This window comes from Echinops telfairi, unplaced genomic scaffold, assembly GCF_000313985.2.
Source record: "Echinops telfairi isolate 266 unplaced genomic scaffold, ASM31398v2 ScPeMD7_7424;HRSCAF=8462, whole genome shotgun sequence".
NCBI classification, from domain to species: domain Eukaryota; kingdom Metazoa; phylum Chordata; class Mammalia; order Afrosoricida; family Tenrecidae; genus Echinops; species Echinops telfairi.
Genome location: NW_022111324.1, coordinates 80,806,782 through 80,820,027, shown reverse-complemented (window position 1 = coordinate 80,820,027; position 13,246 = coordinate 80,806,782). Strand labels below are relative to the sequence as shown.

Sequence of the window (13,246 nt, the reverse complement as noted above, 5' to 3'; positions counted from 1 at the left end):
GACTGCCGTCCATCCTGTGTGGAGACTTGTGCTCACGCTTTTACCACATCCCCTCCCCCATGCCCTGCCCCCTCCCGGGCCTTCATTTGGGGATTTTTTTCCCCTTCAACTGGTTCAACATTTTTCATTTGCTTTGCTTCAGTTTCCTTGTTTTTACATTTTTTGTCCCTTAAGTTTTACGTCCTGTTAGACTAAACAGAAACTAGCTAGAAGACAGATGTGTCACTCACTCATTCCTCCCTCCCTCAACTCTATAGGACAGAGCAGAACTGCTCTCATTGGTTTGTGAGAAAACCTCATCTTTCTATGTTGGAGTGTCTGGTGGGCTTGGACCCCCAACCTTTCATTTAGATGCTGAGTTTGTGACCCCAGGAAACAGACACACACACACACACACACATACAACACACGTTCTTACAGTGCTTTTCCATCGATTCTTATTTGCTTTTCCTCTGATTAAGTCAAGGTGCTTTGCAGACATGTATACAAACCTGACGTTTCCTGTGCTGCACATCAGAATCTGCTTTCTGTATCCGCAGTGGCCGGAGCTCGCCCTGCCTCCCACAGCTGCTGTCTCTGGTGCCCACAAAGCACCAGCTCTGCTGTGACCTCCTCCCTCATAGCCCTTCCTTACTGCTCTTTCGCCCCGTTCATCATTCTGCGCATAAGAGAAGAGACCAGATGGATCTTGGCCACAGTTCATACTAATGCACTTCTATTTCTGAGCAATGGCTTCAACCTAAGATGGAGTTTGCTGTCCTAAAGGGAAAGTCAGGCAGAGAATACCAATGTACTCACCCTGAAGATCTGGCCGCGCGCGGAGGGCCGAGGGGACGACATTTAGTAATGGGAAGCAGTGGTGATGGGAAAAAACAAGCTAAAAAGGCACTTCCACAGAGGCGAAAATGAATCCGTGTATTGTCAGCCAGGTAGAGGCAGAAGTCCTCCCTCTGGAACAAGACCTGGATAACAATGAGGCGGCCTGAGAGCTAAGACAAAACGTGTGCTCTTATCTAGAGCTCCCTGAACAAGGGAAGCCAGGGACACAACACCCAGCACTGGATTGGGGCTGGGGATGAACACACAGAACCACATTTGGGGCATTTCCTTTATCTCATGGGAAGTAGTACATTCTTCTTCTTTTTGCATTACACTCTAGGCTGTGATGCATTTTTCACTCCTGTGAAAGATCGAAAGTTTAAGTTCTATGGAGTCAGACTTTTGGGTCTGCCAAATGCTGATAAATCTGGCCGCCTTCTGGCCCTCTGGCAGACGTCTTGATCTCACAGTTGTACTGAGACTGTGCCATTTTTACAGACCCAAGACATCGGCATGCACAGGAAATTTAAAACAAGAAACTGAGAGCTGCTTCCCAGAAATCCCTAGGACTAAGCTCCCTCTTCTCTCCTGGCCTGTGTGTCAACCCCTCCTCTGGGCTGTGGCACCTCTACCTTGCTGTAGCACTGATAGGGATGACAGATAAAATAAACAAAAATATGGGGTGTTCAGTTAAAATCTGAACTTCAAATAAACAATAATATTTTAGCATAAGAATATCCCTGGCTCCTTCCACCCCACGCAAAAAGAAAAGAAAATCCCTGATAGCAATGGGGCATCCTGTATGTTAGCTGGCAAATGGTTGGCACTGAGTGCATCCAAGCAGTCAGCCAGGGAAGCCTTCTGCTTTCTTCCTGGGACCACTCCAGAGTAGCTCACACCAGCTGAGGACCACTGCACCTGGACTGCGTCAGTCGATGGCTTGCAGGTAAGACTTGAGTAACAGACTTAAGAGAAAGGGCAGTGGAGGAGGGTGGCAAGCCCAGGAGAAATGTCCTGTGAGTATTACCACCTCCTCACTTCAAATTGGAAAATCCCTTATTAGCTCCATGTCCTGTAGGTCTTACCACTGTCTCATATAGAAGCAGAAAATCCCTCATTAGCTCCGTTACTCTGGACCTTATGGAAGTCATGAAGCCTCTTGTTTATCAGCTTCATTTCTGACACGAGAGCAAATTAGATGGTTTGGTTTACACTGCCTAGTAACTCTAAGATAAGATGATTTTAAACAACCTGGCAGTGGTCCTAAGATAATCTGTTGTGTAACTGATCTCTTTTCATTTGCTGAGAATAGACCCTTCCTCGGGCCACTTCTGCTAAGAAGTGCTTATCATAAAGGATGTCCTTCCAACGCCAGGCCTTCTGGGACTGGAATGTTGTTAAGGATACAGGACTCGGCCATTATCAAGAGCATGACGTTGTGGCTCTCTATGCTTGAGGTCCTGCTGTTTCTAGAACTCTTCAGATGTAGGTTGCCTCCCTGATACTTGCTGGAGTGTCTGTTCCTCTCTATTGCCAAATGAATGCAGATCCTTTGCCCCAAGTTAAAATCACCCAAGAAGCTACAAAGAAGAACCACCTCCTAGTAGATACTGTCTACAGAACCTTTGTTCTAGAAATGAAAAACTCTCAAGAACCCATTCTTGTCCAGGTCACTACCCTTGCATTTCAAGTTTCAGAGAGGGCACCAAGGCCCAGTGAAATCAACTGTGGCCAGGGGTGCAAGATAACACACGAAGGACAACAATTTACTGAGAAAAGACCATTTATTATTATGCTCTCAATCAGAAGGGGGCTGTAAACACTGGGTGCTTCAGAGTCCGATAGTTCAATCAGTCCATTCTGCCTCTTGTCATTCTTTCCTCTCATACAATTCCAAAGAACATCCAACCAAATCCTACTGTTAGATTCGTCCATCCAATTCTCATTTTTTAGTAGTGTCCAACATGAATTTGAAGGACGAAAAACTGGAGGATTTTAAAGTATCTGGCTTTCTTAGAAATGTTAGAGCTGGAAAACTGAAGCCCAGAGAGGAGGCTCAGCACGGAGGTAGCGTCATGTCATTCAAGATTCCAACCCTAGGGGGCATCTCCCTTCTTTGGCTCTTCTCTGTCACCAAACTATCCTACATACTGAACGCTTTCTCTCCAAGGTTGTCCAAACTATTGTTCCTATCTCAACAATTTAATCTGTCCAATCAAAAAATGAAATTAGAAAAATTTCAGATTGATGACTTCAAAGTCACCTTGGGGCCAGATTTCTATCCAGGCAATACATTTTTCTTTCTTTGTTTAGTTTCTGTGGCTCTGGTCAATCTCCGGTCTTGTTGCTGGAAAAGAGACAGCCGGGCTGTCATTGTGCTGATGAACGATGTGAGCCTCTTTTGCTCCCTAAGTGCATCTCTCCTTCCTGCCCTTTGATCCAAGGCTATTAAGAGCAGCAATAAAAATCACAAAACCTCACTTTTGATCAATACATTCCAATCAGAGGGAGATCTGGTTGTCCTTTCAGAGTATCTGTAATTAGATTGGGTTTGGAAATTTGGATTGCTATATGAGGTAAAAATAACCATAAAACAAAACAGTTTAAACGTAGTTTTAAATCACCATCTCAGTGTTTCAGAAGGAAGCTAAAGCGTTCTAAAAACTGGGCACAGGAGGAGAACGAAAAGCAAGGCATTTTAAACTAGTGAGTTAATGGCACTCAGTGCTGATTGAAAGGTTGGCACTTCCAACAAATCCAGCCAGTTGGTGATAGGAAGGTCTGTTGACCTGCTGTCATAGGTCACTGCCAAGGAACCCTATGGGCAGATGGACATGGGTCACAATGAGTTAGTCCTTTCTACCTGTGTTTTCATAAATGCCCTTTATCACGTTGAGGAAGTTTCCTACTTCATTTCCTGAGAGGTTTTATCTTGAAATGTGTCAAATTTTATGGAAACCTTTTTCTAATTTATTGGTATGACCATATGGCTTTTCTTTTCTTTTTTTAAAAAAATTTTTGATCAATTTTATTAAGGTGGTTTTTCTTTTCTGTTAAAATAGTGAATTGCATGCAAAGTGACTTCTGAATGGTAAACCAACCTGTGCTTCTGGAATATATCCTAGTTGTATTGTCATTTTTTAGATTACGTTAAATTTGACCTAGTGATATTTTGCTGAAGATTTTATGAGTACATCATTGGTTTGGGGCTTTATTTTTTCTTCTTATTGCCTTGTCTGGTTAGGTATTAAAGTACTATCAGTATCATAAATTGAGTTGGGGCATATTCTCGCCCTCTCTCTGTGTTTCACAATTTCTTACTTAAATCATAGAATTTACTGGGATGCTGCCATCTAAGTCTGGAGTTTTCTTTGCAGAAGATTTTTAATTGTGGTTTTTAGGGCTCTTCAGACCTTCTATTTCAAAGAAAACTTTTTTTTGCTGGAAAACCCAGCAGTTATAATGTGCTAACTGGAAGTTAAAAATAATACTTACTAGACCTCTGTCTGAGAGAAAAGTTTTCTCTACATCAAGTTGCTATGCAGGTGACATAGCTAGAACACTACTTTGATTCCAACCAGGCTGACACATGGTAGGAAAGAACAAACTCAATTTCCCACCCCTTCATTTTGATTCCATCTTCACAAACCCACTTCCCTCAGCAGATGCTACCTTCTTCACACCTGGTACTGTTTCTTGTCTGCGGAGCCCAAGTCCACCGTGGTGCTACGCCCATGTAAGTATCCGGACTGGGGGACTAGAAAGCCACAAACGTGGTTGGTCTCTACTGATGTCAGAATTTAAACACGAATTTAAGCTTGGGAGTCACTCAGCATCAGTGAGAAGAGCCGCCTATTGGTAATCATAGCATTCCTCAGTAACCTAAACTCTGGAAGATTCCAATGTCACTAACATTCCATATATATATAATGTAAAATCTCACTCTAGCCAATCTTATATGGCCAGCACATGGACCTCAGTACATACTTACCTTTGAGGTTTTTACAAAGATGACACTAGTTGGTGATGCCAGAGAATTTGCATCAATAGGCCTAGAATAACTCTTATTCTTGAAATTCGAGGTGATGTGAAAAGAAAGTAAAACAGACTTGGGGGTTACACGATCTAGACTTTAGAGTACTTCTACCACCAAAAAGGATGTGTGTCTACAGATTTAAGCATCAACTGAAAACATGTGAAATACTATGTAGATTGCATCAATCAGTAAAAAAGGTGAGTTGACACTATTTTCCCATAGAAATAAATGAGTTACATATGTCATGTGATTGGACACATGAAAAATCTGTTTCTCTCTGTATTGGCAGTGATTGTTACCGGGTTAGCTTCAGCAAAACATGTAGTAGGTAAAAGAGTTTGTTCTCTTTCCGCCTGCCCTCTTTTACTCGAGAACTCCCAGGCTTTTTTTGCATCCCTACCAAGGCCCCATTACCCTCCTGCCATCCCAGTAAGACCCAACCTCACCTTCAAATTTCAAATCCTTGAAGCACTCAACACATAAATTCAAAGCTCCATCAGGTCCTAGAGGATTATGCTTTTAAAAACCTTTACAATTTTAGAGGCATTTTCAGGAACCGTGTCAGGTAGATGGGAGAGGTCTTTCAGAAGCAGAGGCAGAGGAGCCCTTTAGGAAGACCCTGGACCAGTGGCTGTTACGTTGTTTGGACTCATGGAGATGCTGGATCTGTTGGAGTAGTAGTGTGCTGTGTAGCTCTCCATCACTTACTGACTTCTTAGATGTAGATTACTAGGCCATTCTTCCAAGGTGCCTTTGGGTGGCCGCAAACAGCCAATCAGTTAGCAGCCGAGCACACCTCCAGTTCAAGACACCCGGAGACTCCTGCTAGACGTCCCCAAGCAGATGGTCATCTATCTGCAGGACCATACCAAAATCCGAAATGATTTTATTTTTACTAAGCAGTTTTTCTTAACACCCTGGGATTCGGATAAGCTTTCTGAGACACTTTGTGGTGTAGATTTTACATTATAAGCTAGATTTTAGTACCCTCAAATACAGCTCTTTAAGAAGATAAAATTGTTACAGTTGCCAGTAGTATCAATGAGAAAAGAAACATTACATTTGCGTAAAATCAGATGACTGTTTAATGTCTGAGATACCAATCCTTCCATCACCATGTAGAATCACTCCAGTCCATGCAACAAGTGACTATTACATTATTAAAAGTTGCCCTAGTTTTTTCCTAGCAAAGACTAGACGCCTATTTTACGTCAAGATATTAATATGCTCCTGAGGTCACCACACCCTCCCTGGGAAGCCGCGGGATTTCTCTGAGATCCAACTGGATCCTCATTCCTTCAAGGTATTGTCTTCTTCCTCTTATTTCTGAGATTCCTAGTGCTCAGAAATGCTCAGAAATCCTTCACTTTCAGAAGTGGACCTGGGGGCCTATAGGCAATATAACACTACAGTGATATGAACTAGGATTCTAATAGTGACTGGAAAGGGAAGTTTTTAACTTATCTTGACACAAAACCAGTGGGAATCGGCATCTCCAAACCCATCTCCATTAGCCATAATGAGGGTAAAACACAAGAGCGTTGCCTGTGAGGGGATGCCCCTCTCAGTATACCTGATGGATGCTTTTTGTGGGGCCACATAATCAGTACCGTCAACATTTTACATATCTTACATACAATCTGAATACAAATTCTTAAAATTTACAATAAAACATCAAAATAATCTTCTAATAAAAATCAGCCTTATGTATAAGGGATCTGAATTTTAATATCTGATACACTTCTAAATAAATATCTTTGATCTATAACCTTTTAAAATATTACAGTTTATGGTGACATGATGCAGACACGCCAAACAGTACTACAAGTGAAAATAAAACATCGATTTAAAAATAAGAGTCTAAATCACGCTGAACTGAAATTAGAGAAAATCAAAACACTAAGTATATAGTAGTTAAATATCTAGTATTGTGATAACCGAATGCATGCTCAGCAACACACTATCAACTTATATAAAAAAGAAAGCCCTTTGAAATTCATGTAATCTAAATAAATAAGCAGAAACATAAAGGGAGGGGGAACTGTACCAGTCAGTAACAACCAGGAAGTGATGTCTCCCTTTTTGTTTTCAAATGATCCTTAATGGAAAAATACAAAATAAGAATCACTTGCTGAAAACCTGTAATTCATGTGTCTAATGCTCTTAAAATGCTGCCTATGATATATATATTAAAAGCCAAAGCAAGGCTTCCTAAATGCCAGACCACTGTACCTTAGGAAAGGTTGTCCAACCTGACCGATTTAAATAAAAACCAGACATTTATCTATTCAAGATATGACTGAATTTTTGCTTAATGACCCCATAATGGGTCTAAATCAAGCCCTATATGAAAGCACATTCAGACATCAGAATGCATGATCTATTAATACTGAATTATATACGGTGATTTAATTTTACTGCCCAAGTATTTATTTATTTTACTTAAGACCAGAATTAAACCATCTAAAACAGGAACTTAATTGTCTTTTTATCCTGCTTCTTAAAATTTTAGAACCTAACAGGGGCTCGGGCAGTACTTGCTGAATGAAGTCCGCATTCGCACTTCAAGAAGCACTCCATCCGTGAGGGCGCCTCCTGCCTGAGACTGAGAAGGCTGACTCCTCAATGCTACCTCTAGGCCTGCGACTCCTTTCTGGGTCATCAGGTCAATTTGCCACAGATATGTTGCAATTTCTCATTTCAGGGCCAAACTTTTCTAAAATGCAGCTATTCCACAATTAAGCCTTCCTCAAAGATTTGAACCTGCCTAACTAGAGTGAAGGTAAAAGAATAATTTTTGTTATTCTACGTTGAGTATTTGCTTAGGATAATTGCCTGAAATGACACACAGAGATCCATTTCACAAATGGAGAAGCAAATGAGAAGATAATGCACAGAGCCTAAATCACAGTGCTCCCAAATGAAATGAAAAAGACAATGATTTCATAGGATAATCCTTTGTGTCTCTACACAAACTTAATGAGGGCTGGAAGCAATATCTTTGGATTAACAGATACAAAACCACAAGTGTTTTTTAACCATTTGTTTGAGAAGGTAGTTAAAAATGGAGCAGCTACAAGATTGCCTCAGGCATGAAGTAGCCCCAAGGCCGGGTGGCTGTGCTCTTCGAGGAACCTTCTTCCATCCATAATGCTGCAATCCAGAGTTCTTAGGGGCGGCACTCTGATGTCCGTGGGGTGTGGAGGAGAGACAATGGCAAGTCACAGACTCCTGAAATAAAAGCTGTTGAGAAGTTTCACATCTTCGATTTTCACTGCCGGCATCTGCTGCCTGTCACTCTAGAATGCTGCTAGGAGAGGTAGATCCAGTGCTTAAGTCCCGCCACTCCCTGCATTAGCTTAGTGTAATAGAAGTCCACGTTGTCCGCAAAATCTGTGCAAACAGGTGACTCCACGTCCCCCAAAGTACAGTACAAGGCAGTCCCTCCAACACTAATGAAAACAGTTACTATGCACAGCAAGAGCAGTAAAACACAGGAGCCACCTCCAACTTCATCTGCAGGCACATAACGGAGACAGAGAAAAGAACAGTGAGCCTAAATTGACAACCAAATGGAAGTTCTAGCACCTGCTGCCCATCACTGATGACGATTAGACATTTCAACGGTTGTCTTCTAAGGACAGGAGTTATTGACCCAAAAGCAGTCTACAAAGGCCAACCTATCCGTCACCATGAGAAAGGTCGGGTGCAAATCCACTAGCCGCTCTACGGGAGACAGACAGGGCTGTCTGCTCCAGGGAAGACTTACAGTCTTGGAAACCCTGTACAGGGGTGCAATGAATTGGAATCAACTCGATGGCAATAAGTTTTGTTTGTTTTTTAAAATCAGCACCACAAACATGTATACCTGTGCAGCTTGTGAATCCTCAATATAAAACTGGTTCATTTATACAATGAATATAATTACTTTTATGAAAGAGAGGGCAGTGATTCTCTGATATTCTGCTCAAAGCATTATTTTAGAGTACAAATTATAATCTCACAATTGTAACATGCAATTTAGAGTTCACATCCTTGGGCCACCTTAAAGTCAATTTGATATTAAGCTATAAACATGACCTTACTGGGATTTTATTTTCCCCCTAGTAATAATCAATTTTATTCTTACAATATCTCAGGATAGCAAAGTTCTAGTTAATGCAGTGATTTCTTTAGATTTTGTTTAACAATTTTAGTTGGTTTATTAGCACATCTTAATTAAGTCTCCTATAGCATTTGCTTGAAAAGCTTAATGATCTGTGATAATGAAAGAAAACAAAGTTTTGAAAAGACTGAAAAAGCTGTATTAGGAGGGTGGATGGAAGCCATCTGGGAAGGTAAGTTGGCAATTAATGTTAAAATGTAAAAGTAATTAATCCCCTAAATTAGGTCATTTTGGGAGTAAACAGAGCACTGAGGTAATTCTGGGAAAACTGATATAAATCAGGGCTGTCTGAGCAAACTAGAAAGACATTGCCTCCACATTTAGCCCAGGGAGCCCACTGTTAGGTATTAGCACATAGATTTAGACATATACAACACCACATATGAAAAAAGTCTGCTCTATGCAGCAGAGTTTTATAGCAAAAAGTGGGGACTAGCCTTATGATTCCAATTACAGTGGAACTGTTAAATAATTATAGACAACTCAGATAATTGACTACTCTGAAATTGTTTAAAAGAATGAAGTAAATTTAACATGTCCTAAAAGGATCACTAAGAGTCATGGTTAAATTTTACAAGTTATATAACAGTATGTTATGAATCCTTCTATGTTAAAAAGCAAAAGTGATATATGTCACTGTATATATAAATATACACACAGTTTTGTTCTTTTAAAGAATGTTAAGCAATTTTAATCAATATCATCTGGGGAAAGAGATAGAGAAGACTGAGGAATGATGGTTTTTACTTGAATTTTTTCATGACCGGGATACTAATCATAATTTATCACAAAAAGGAAATTTTATAAACTTAATACAAGCCGACTTTCCTTGGAGATTTTACAGCAGTCTGTGATTATATCCTGTCTGTCAAAACTTGTACACAAGCACATCCCAGAGTTCTGAGGACTTCCCTCTGTTTACTTCTCGCCCAGTTGTATTTCCCTCTCACCCCAGAGCTAAACACTACATTTGCTGTGTATTCTTCCAGATCAAACACGATTTCAGTAGTTTTATACCACAAAACAAATCCCCTTGCCAGTGAGTCCGTTTGGACTCCCATAAACCCTGTTTGACAAAGCTGTCCCAGGGTATCCAAGGCTGTAATCTTTACAGAAGATGTGCCATGTGTTTCCCCCACACAATTGCTTGTGGGTTGGAAGCATCCATCTTTAGCGTACCTGTTAAGTTGTGAACCACGGAACCACTTTTAGGGCTCCTTTCAGAGAAATAGAATGATATAATTGTATTATTTTGTTATTTACATTTTAAAATTATTTCTGCTGATGTATGTAAGCAGTGTTTAAATCAATGATTAAATATCATACCATTCATTTTCGTTTTAGTTATTTTGGTTAGTTCAGTCTTGTGATAATGTTGTTGTTTTCTGGTGGTGGGGCCCACTCTTAGTTAACAACTTATTTTCATTTTCCTATTCATTCACAAAAGTTTAAATGTAATTTTAATATTTTCTACCATCAGTTAATTTTGTCTATAGGTAGTGAAACTGTTTAGAGCTTCAGTGGCTTCCATACATGCCAGGAACCACAAGGGGCTACTGAACACATGGCATGTCCAACCAAGATGTGGTATATGTGTAAAAGCATGCTGGAGTCTGAAGATTTAGTGGAAGGAAAAAAAAGGAATGTCAAATATCTCATTAGTAGTTTTTTTTATAATGGTCACCTTTTAAAATAATATTTTTGATACAGTGGGTTACATAAAGTATAGTATTATAATTAATTTCACCTGTTTCTTAAATGTGAAGACTACAAAATAAAAAATAATATATTTAGCTCATGTGCATTTGCAGTAGGCAACAATGATTTAGACGAAATTTTAGAGGAAGAAGACCTGGTTCTTTTCATAAGATTTTGGCAAAAAGTGAGGTTTATAAAAATATTGCATAAGGTATAGAGCATGGAAACAAACCTTCATTACCACCAATCCTTTACATAAAGTTCTCTGTTTCTCAACATAAATTCCTATCATGGTCTTCAATCCCCATGAGATAGGTCCAATAGATAGGATTCTTATTTTATAGATAATGAAACAGTCATTCACAAGTGACATGGCCCAAGACAAGATAGCTATGGAGGTAAAATAGGAGACTGTTGGGTGCTAAGCCCAGGATTCCTCTCAGTGAGCAATTTTTCCATCCAAATTAGTGTTAAACAAGAATCAGTGCTAAAAAGGAGTTGACTACTTTGTCTGGAGTTGACTGATCGTTACGGCAGGTCCTGAGCTACAATGGGAGTTAGAAAGCATTCCCAAGGCCTCTTGCCTTCTTACAACTGTGAAAACGTAGAACGCTCGGCTGCTCTCACTTTATGAAGGAGAATATCCATATATTGATGCTGTTATTTTTAAAATGTAGTTTCATAGGAACAGATCGATATATAGTAGTATAGACAGGTTCTTGGTTATATTCCATTTATCCTCATTCACTTAGTAGGCCTTATATAAGCCTATTGTAACCCCATCTCAAGGCAGCACCATTTGTTACATGCAACCACCTAAAATATAAACCCGGAAGGTAAAAAGATCAAACAGCAGCAATGAACAGTCAGAAATTGCTCTTAGGGGTCACTTTTTTCCCAGGTCAAGGTCAAGAAGAAGCTACAGAAAAGAATCTATTTGTAATCCATAAGTATTTCCTACGCCAGTTAGAGAGGTAATAATCAGCAATAGAAGGAAAAAAAGAGACTGAAATGTCTTTATCCATGAAGGACTATCTATAAAATGGGGAAGGAGACCTGGTGGTGTTGTGGTTACGCATTGGGCTACTAACTGCAAGGTCAGAAGTTCAAAACTATCAACTGCTCTGAAGGAGAAACGTGGAGCTTTCTACTTGTGTCAAGAGTGACAGTCTAGAGTCACCATGAGTCGGCATCAACTCAATGGCAGGGAGTCTGAGTTTGTTTTGGTTGATGGGAGGTTATTACGTTTTCAACTTGTTCACTTATTTGAGTAAACAAAATGCTTACCAACAGTTGAAGTGCTGATAATAGTGTGATTTTCAATGCTACTCTTATGGATGATAGGGCAACTACACATTCTGTTATCAAACATCATATATGTGAATTCATTCTTTGAGCAAACGCTGTGCTTGCCACAGTGCTGAGCACTTTACCTTGATCCAAGTTATCATCTATTTCTTGGAATCTTACTCTTCGCTTGGATGGTTTCTGCTGCATTTGGGAATGATGATTCCCTACAGTATCACTCCTCTTCTTTAATATAGAGACCAGTCCTTCTGCAGGGACAACCTGGAGGATTCAAAGAACCACATTATGCGGTATGAGTACAAATCTCCCACCCTTACCCAATCTTTCTATGCTGTTTCCTGGTTTTCACTTGGGTTAACTGCCCATCCTATGCCCAATCTTGTTTTTTAAAAAACAAAACCACAAAAGCTTGCCATTTAATAGCTGTAAGACTTCAAGATGCACAGAAAAAGAGAAGATGCTCTGTTAGAAGAGGCAGGCTGGGAGACTAGGGCCTCACCAAGAGCGCCCACTCACAGGTGACTTATGAGTTGCTGTTTGCTGCAAGCGATGACACAGGGAGGCATTGTGGGCAGAACTGCAGATGTCAGTGACTTATTGAGGATTGCCTGCCATGCCACTTATCTGATCAATGGCATAAGACGCTTCATATGATTTCTAGTTTTAGCCAGCCGTCTCATATAATGGGCTATGCACAAATATTGCATATTGTATTAGTTTATTTTTATAACTGAAGGCTTTTAGGGCCAGATAATTCAATATAGGCTTAGGCTTCCCTGGACATGGGTCTATAGACAACATTAGTTTTTAAAAAATCACTAAGTACTCAGCAATTTATTCTTTTTTTAGGAGATATGTATTTCAGATAATGCCCTTGTTCTGAGAAAAGTACTGTAGTGACATTGCAATACAATGTAAACAGAAGTATGCAGAGGAATATCAGTAGTTTTTCAAGTCTTCCTTTAAGAAGTTTAACAACATTAAAGAGTCCCTTTATTGCACATGAGGAGCCCTGGTGGCATAGTGGGTTATGTTTTGGGCTGCTAACCTCAAGGTCAGCAGTTCGAAACCACCAGCTGCTTTGTAGGAGGAAAGATGAGGTTTTTACTCCCATAAATAGTCTCAGGAGACGTCGGACAGGGCAAGATATGACAAAATACCCATTTATAAACTATCAAGGGCTCATGCGGGAGGGGGGAGCGGGGAGGGAGGGGAAAAAT

General features: G+C 40.2%; 1 protein-coding gene across 1 annotated transcript in view; it reads right to left on the bottom strand.

The window, feature by feature from the left end:
* Positions 1-5,916: 5,916 nt before the first annotated feature.
* The window catches only part of CNST (consortin, connexin sorting protein), an 87,125-nt gene continuing 79,795 nt past the window's right edge, over positions 5,917-13,246 (bottom strand). The window contains exons 10-11 of the mRNA XM_045298156.1: positions 12,152-12,287; positions 5,917-8,371 (exon numbers count right to left, since the gene is read on the bottom strand). Coding sequence (XP_045154091.1) covers positions 8,166-8,371; positions 12,152-12,287 — 342 coding nt within the window. The 3' untranslated portion in view covers positions 5,917-8,165. The remainder of the gene's footprint in view (positions 8,372-12,151; positions 12,288-13,246) is intronic.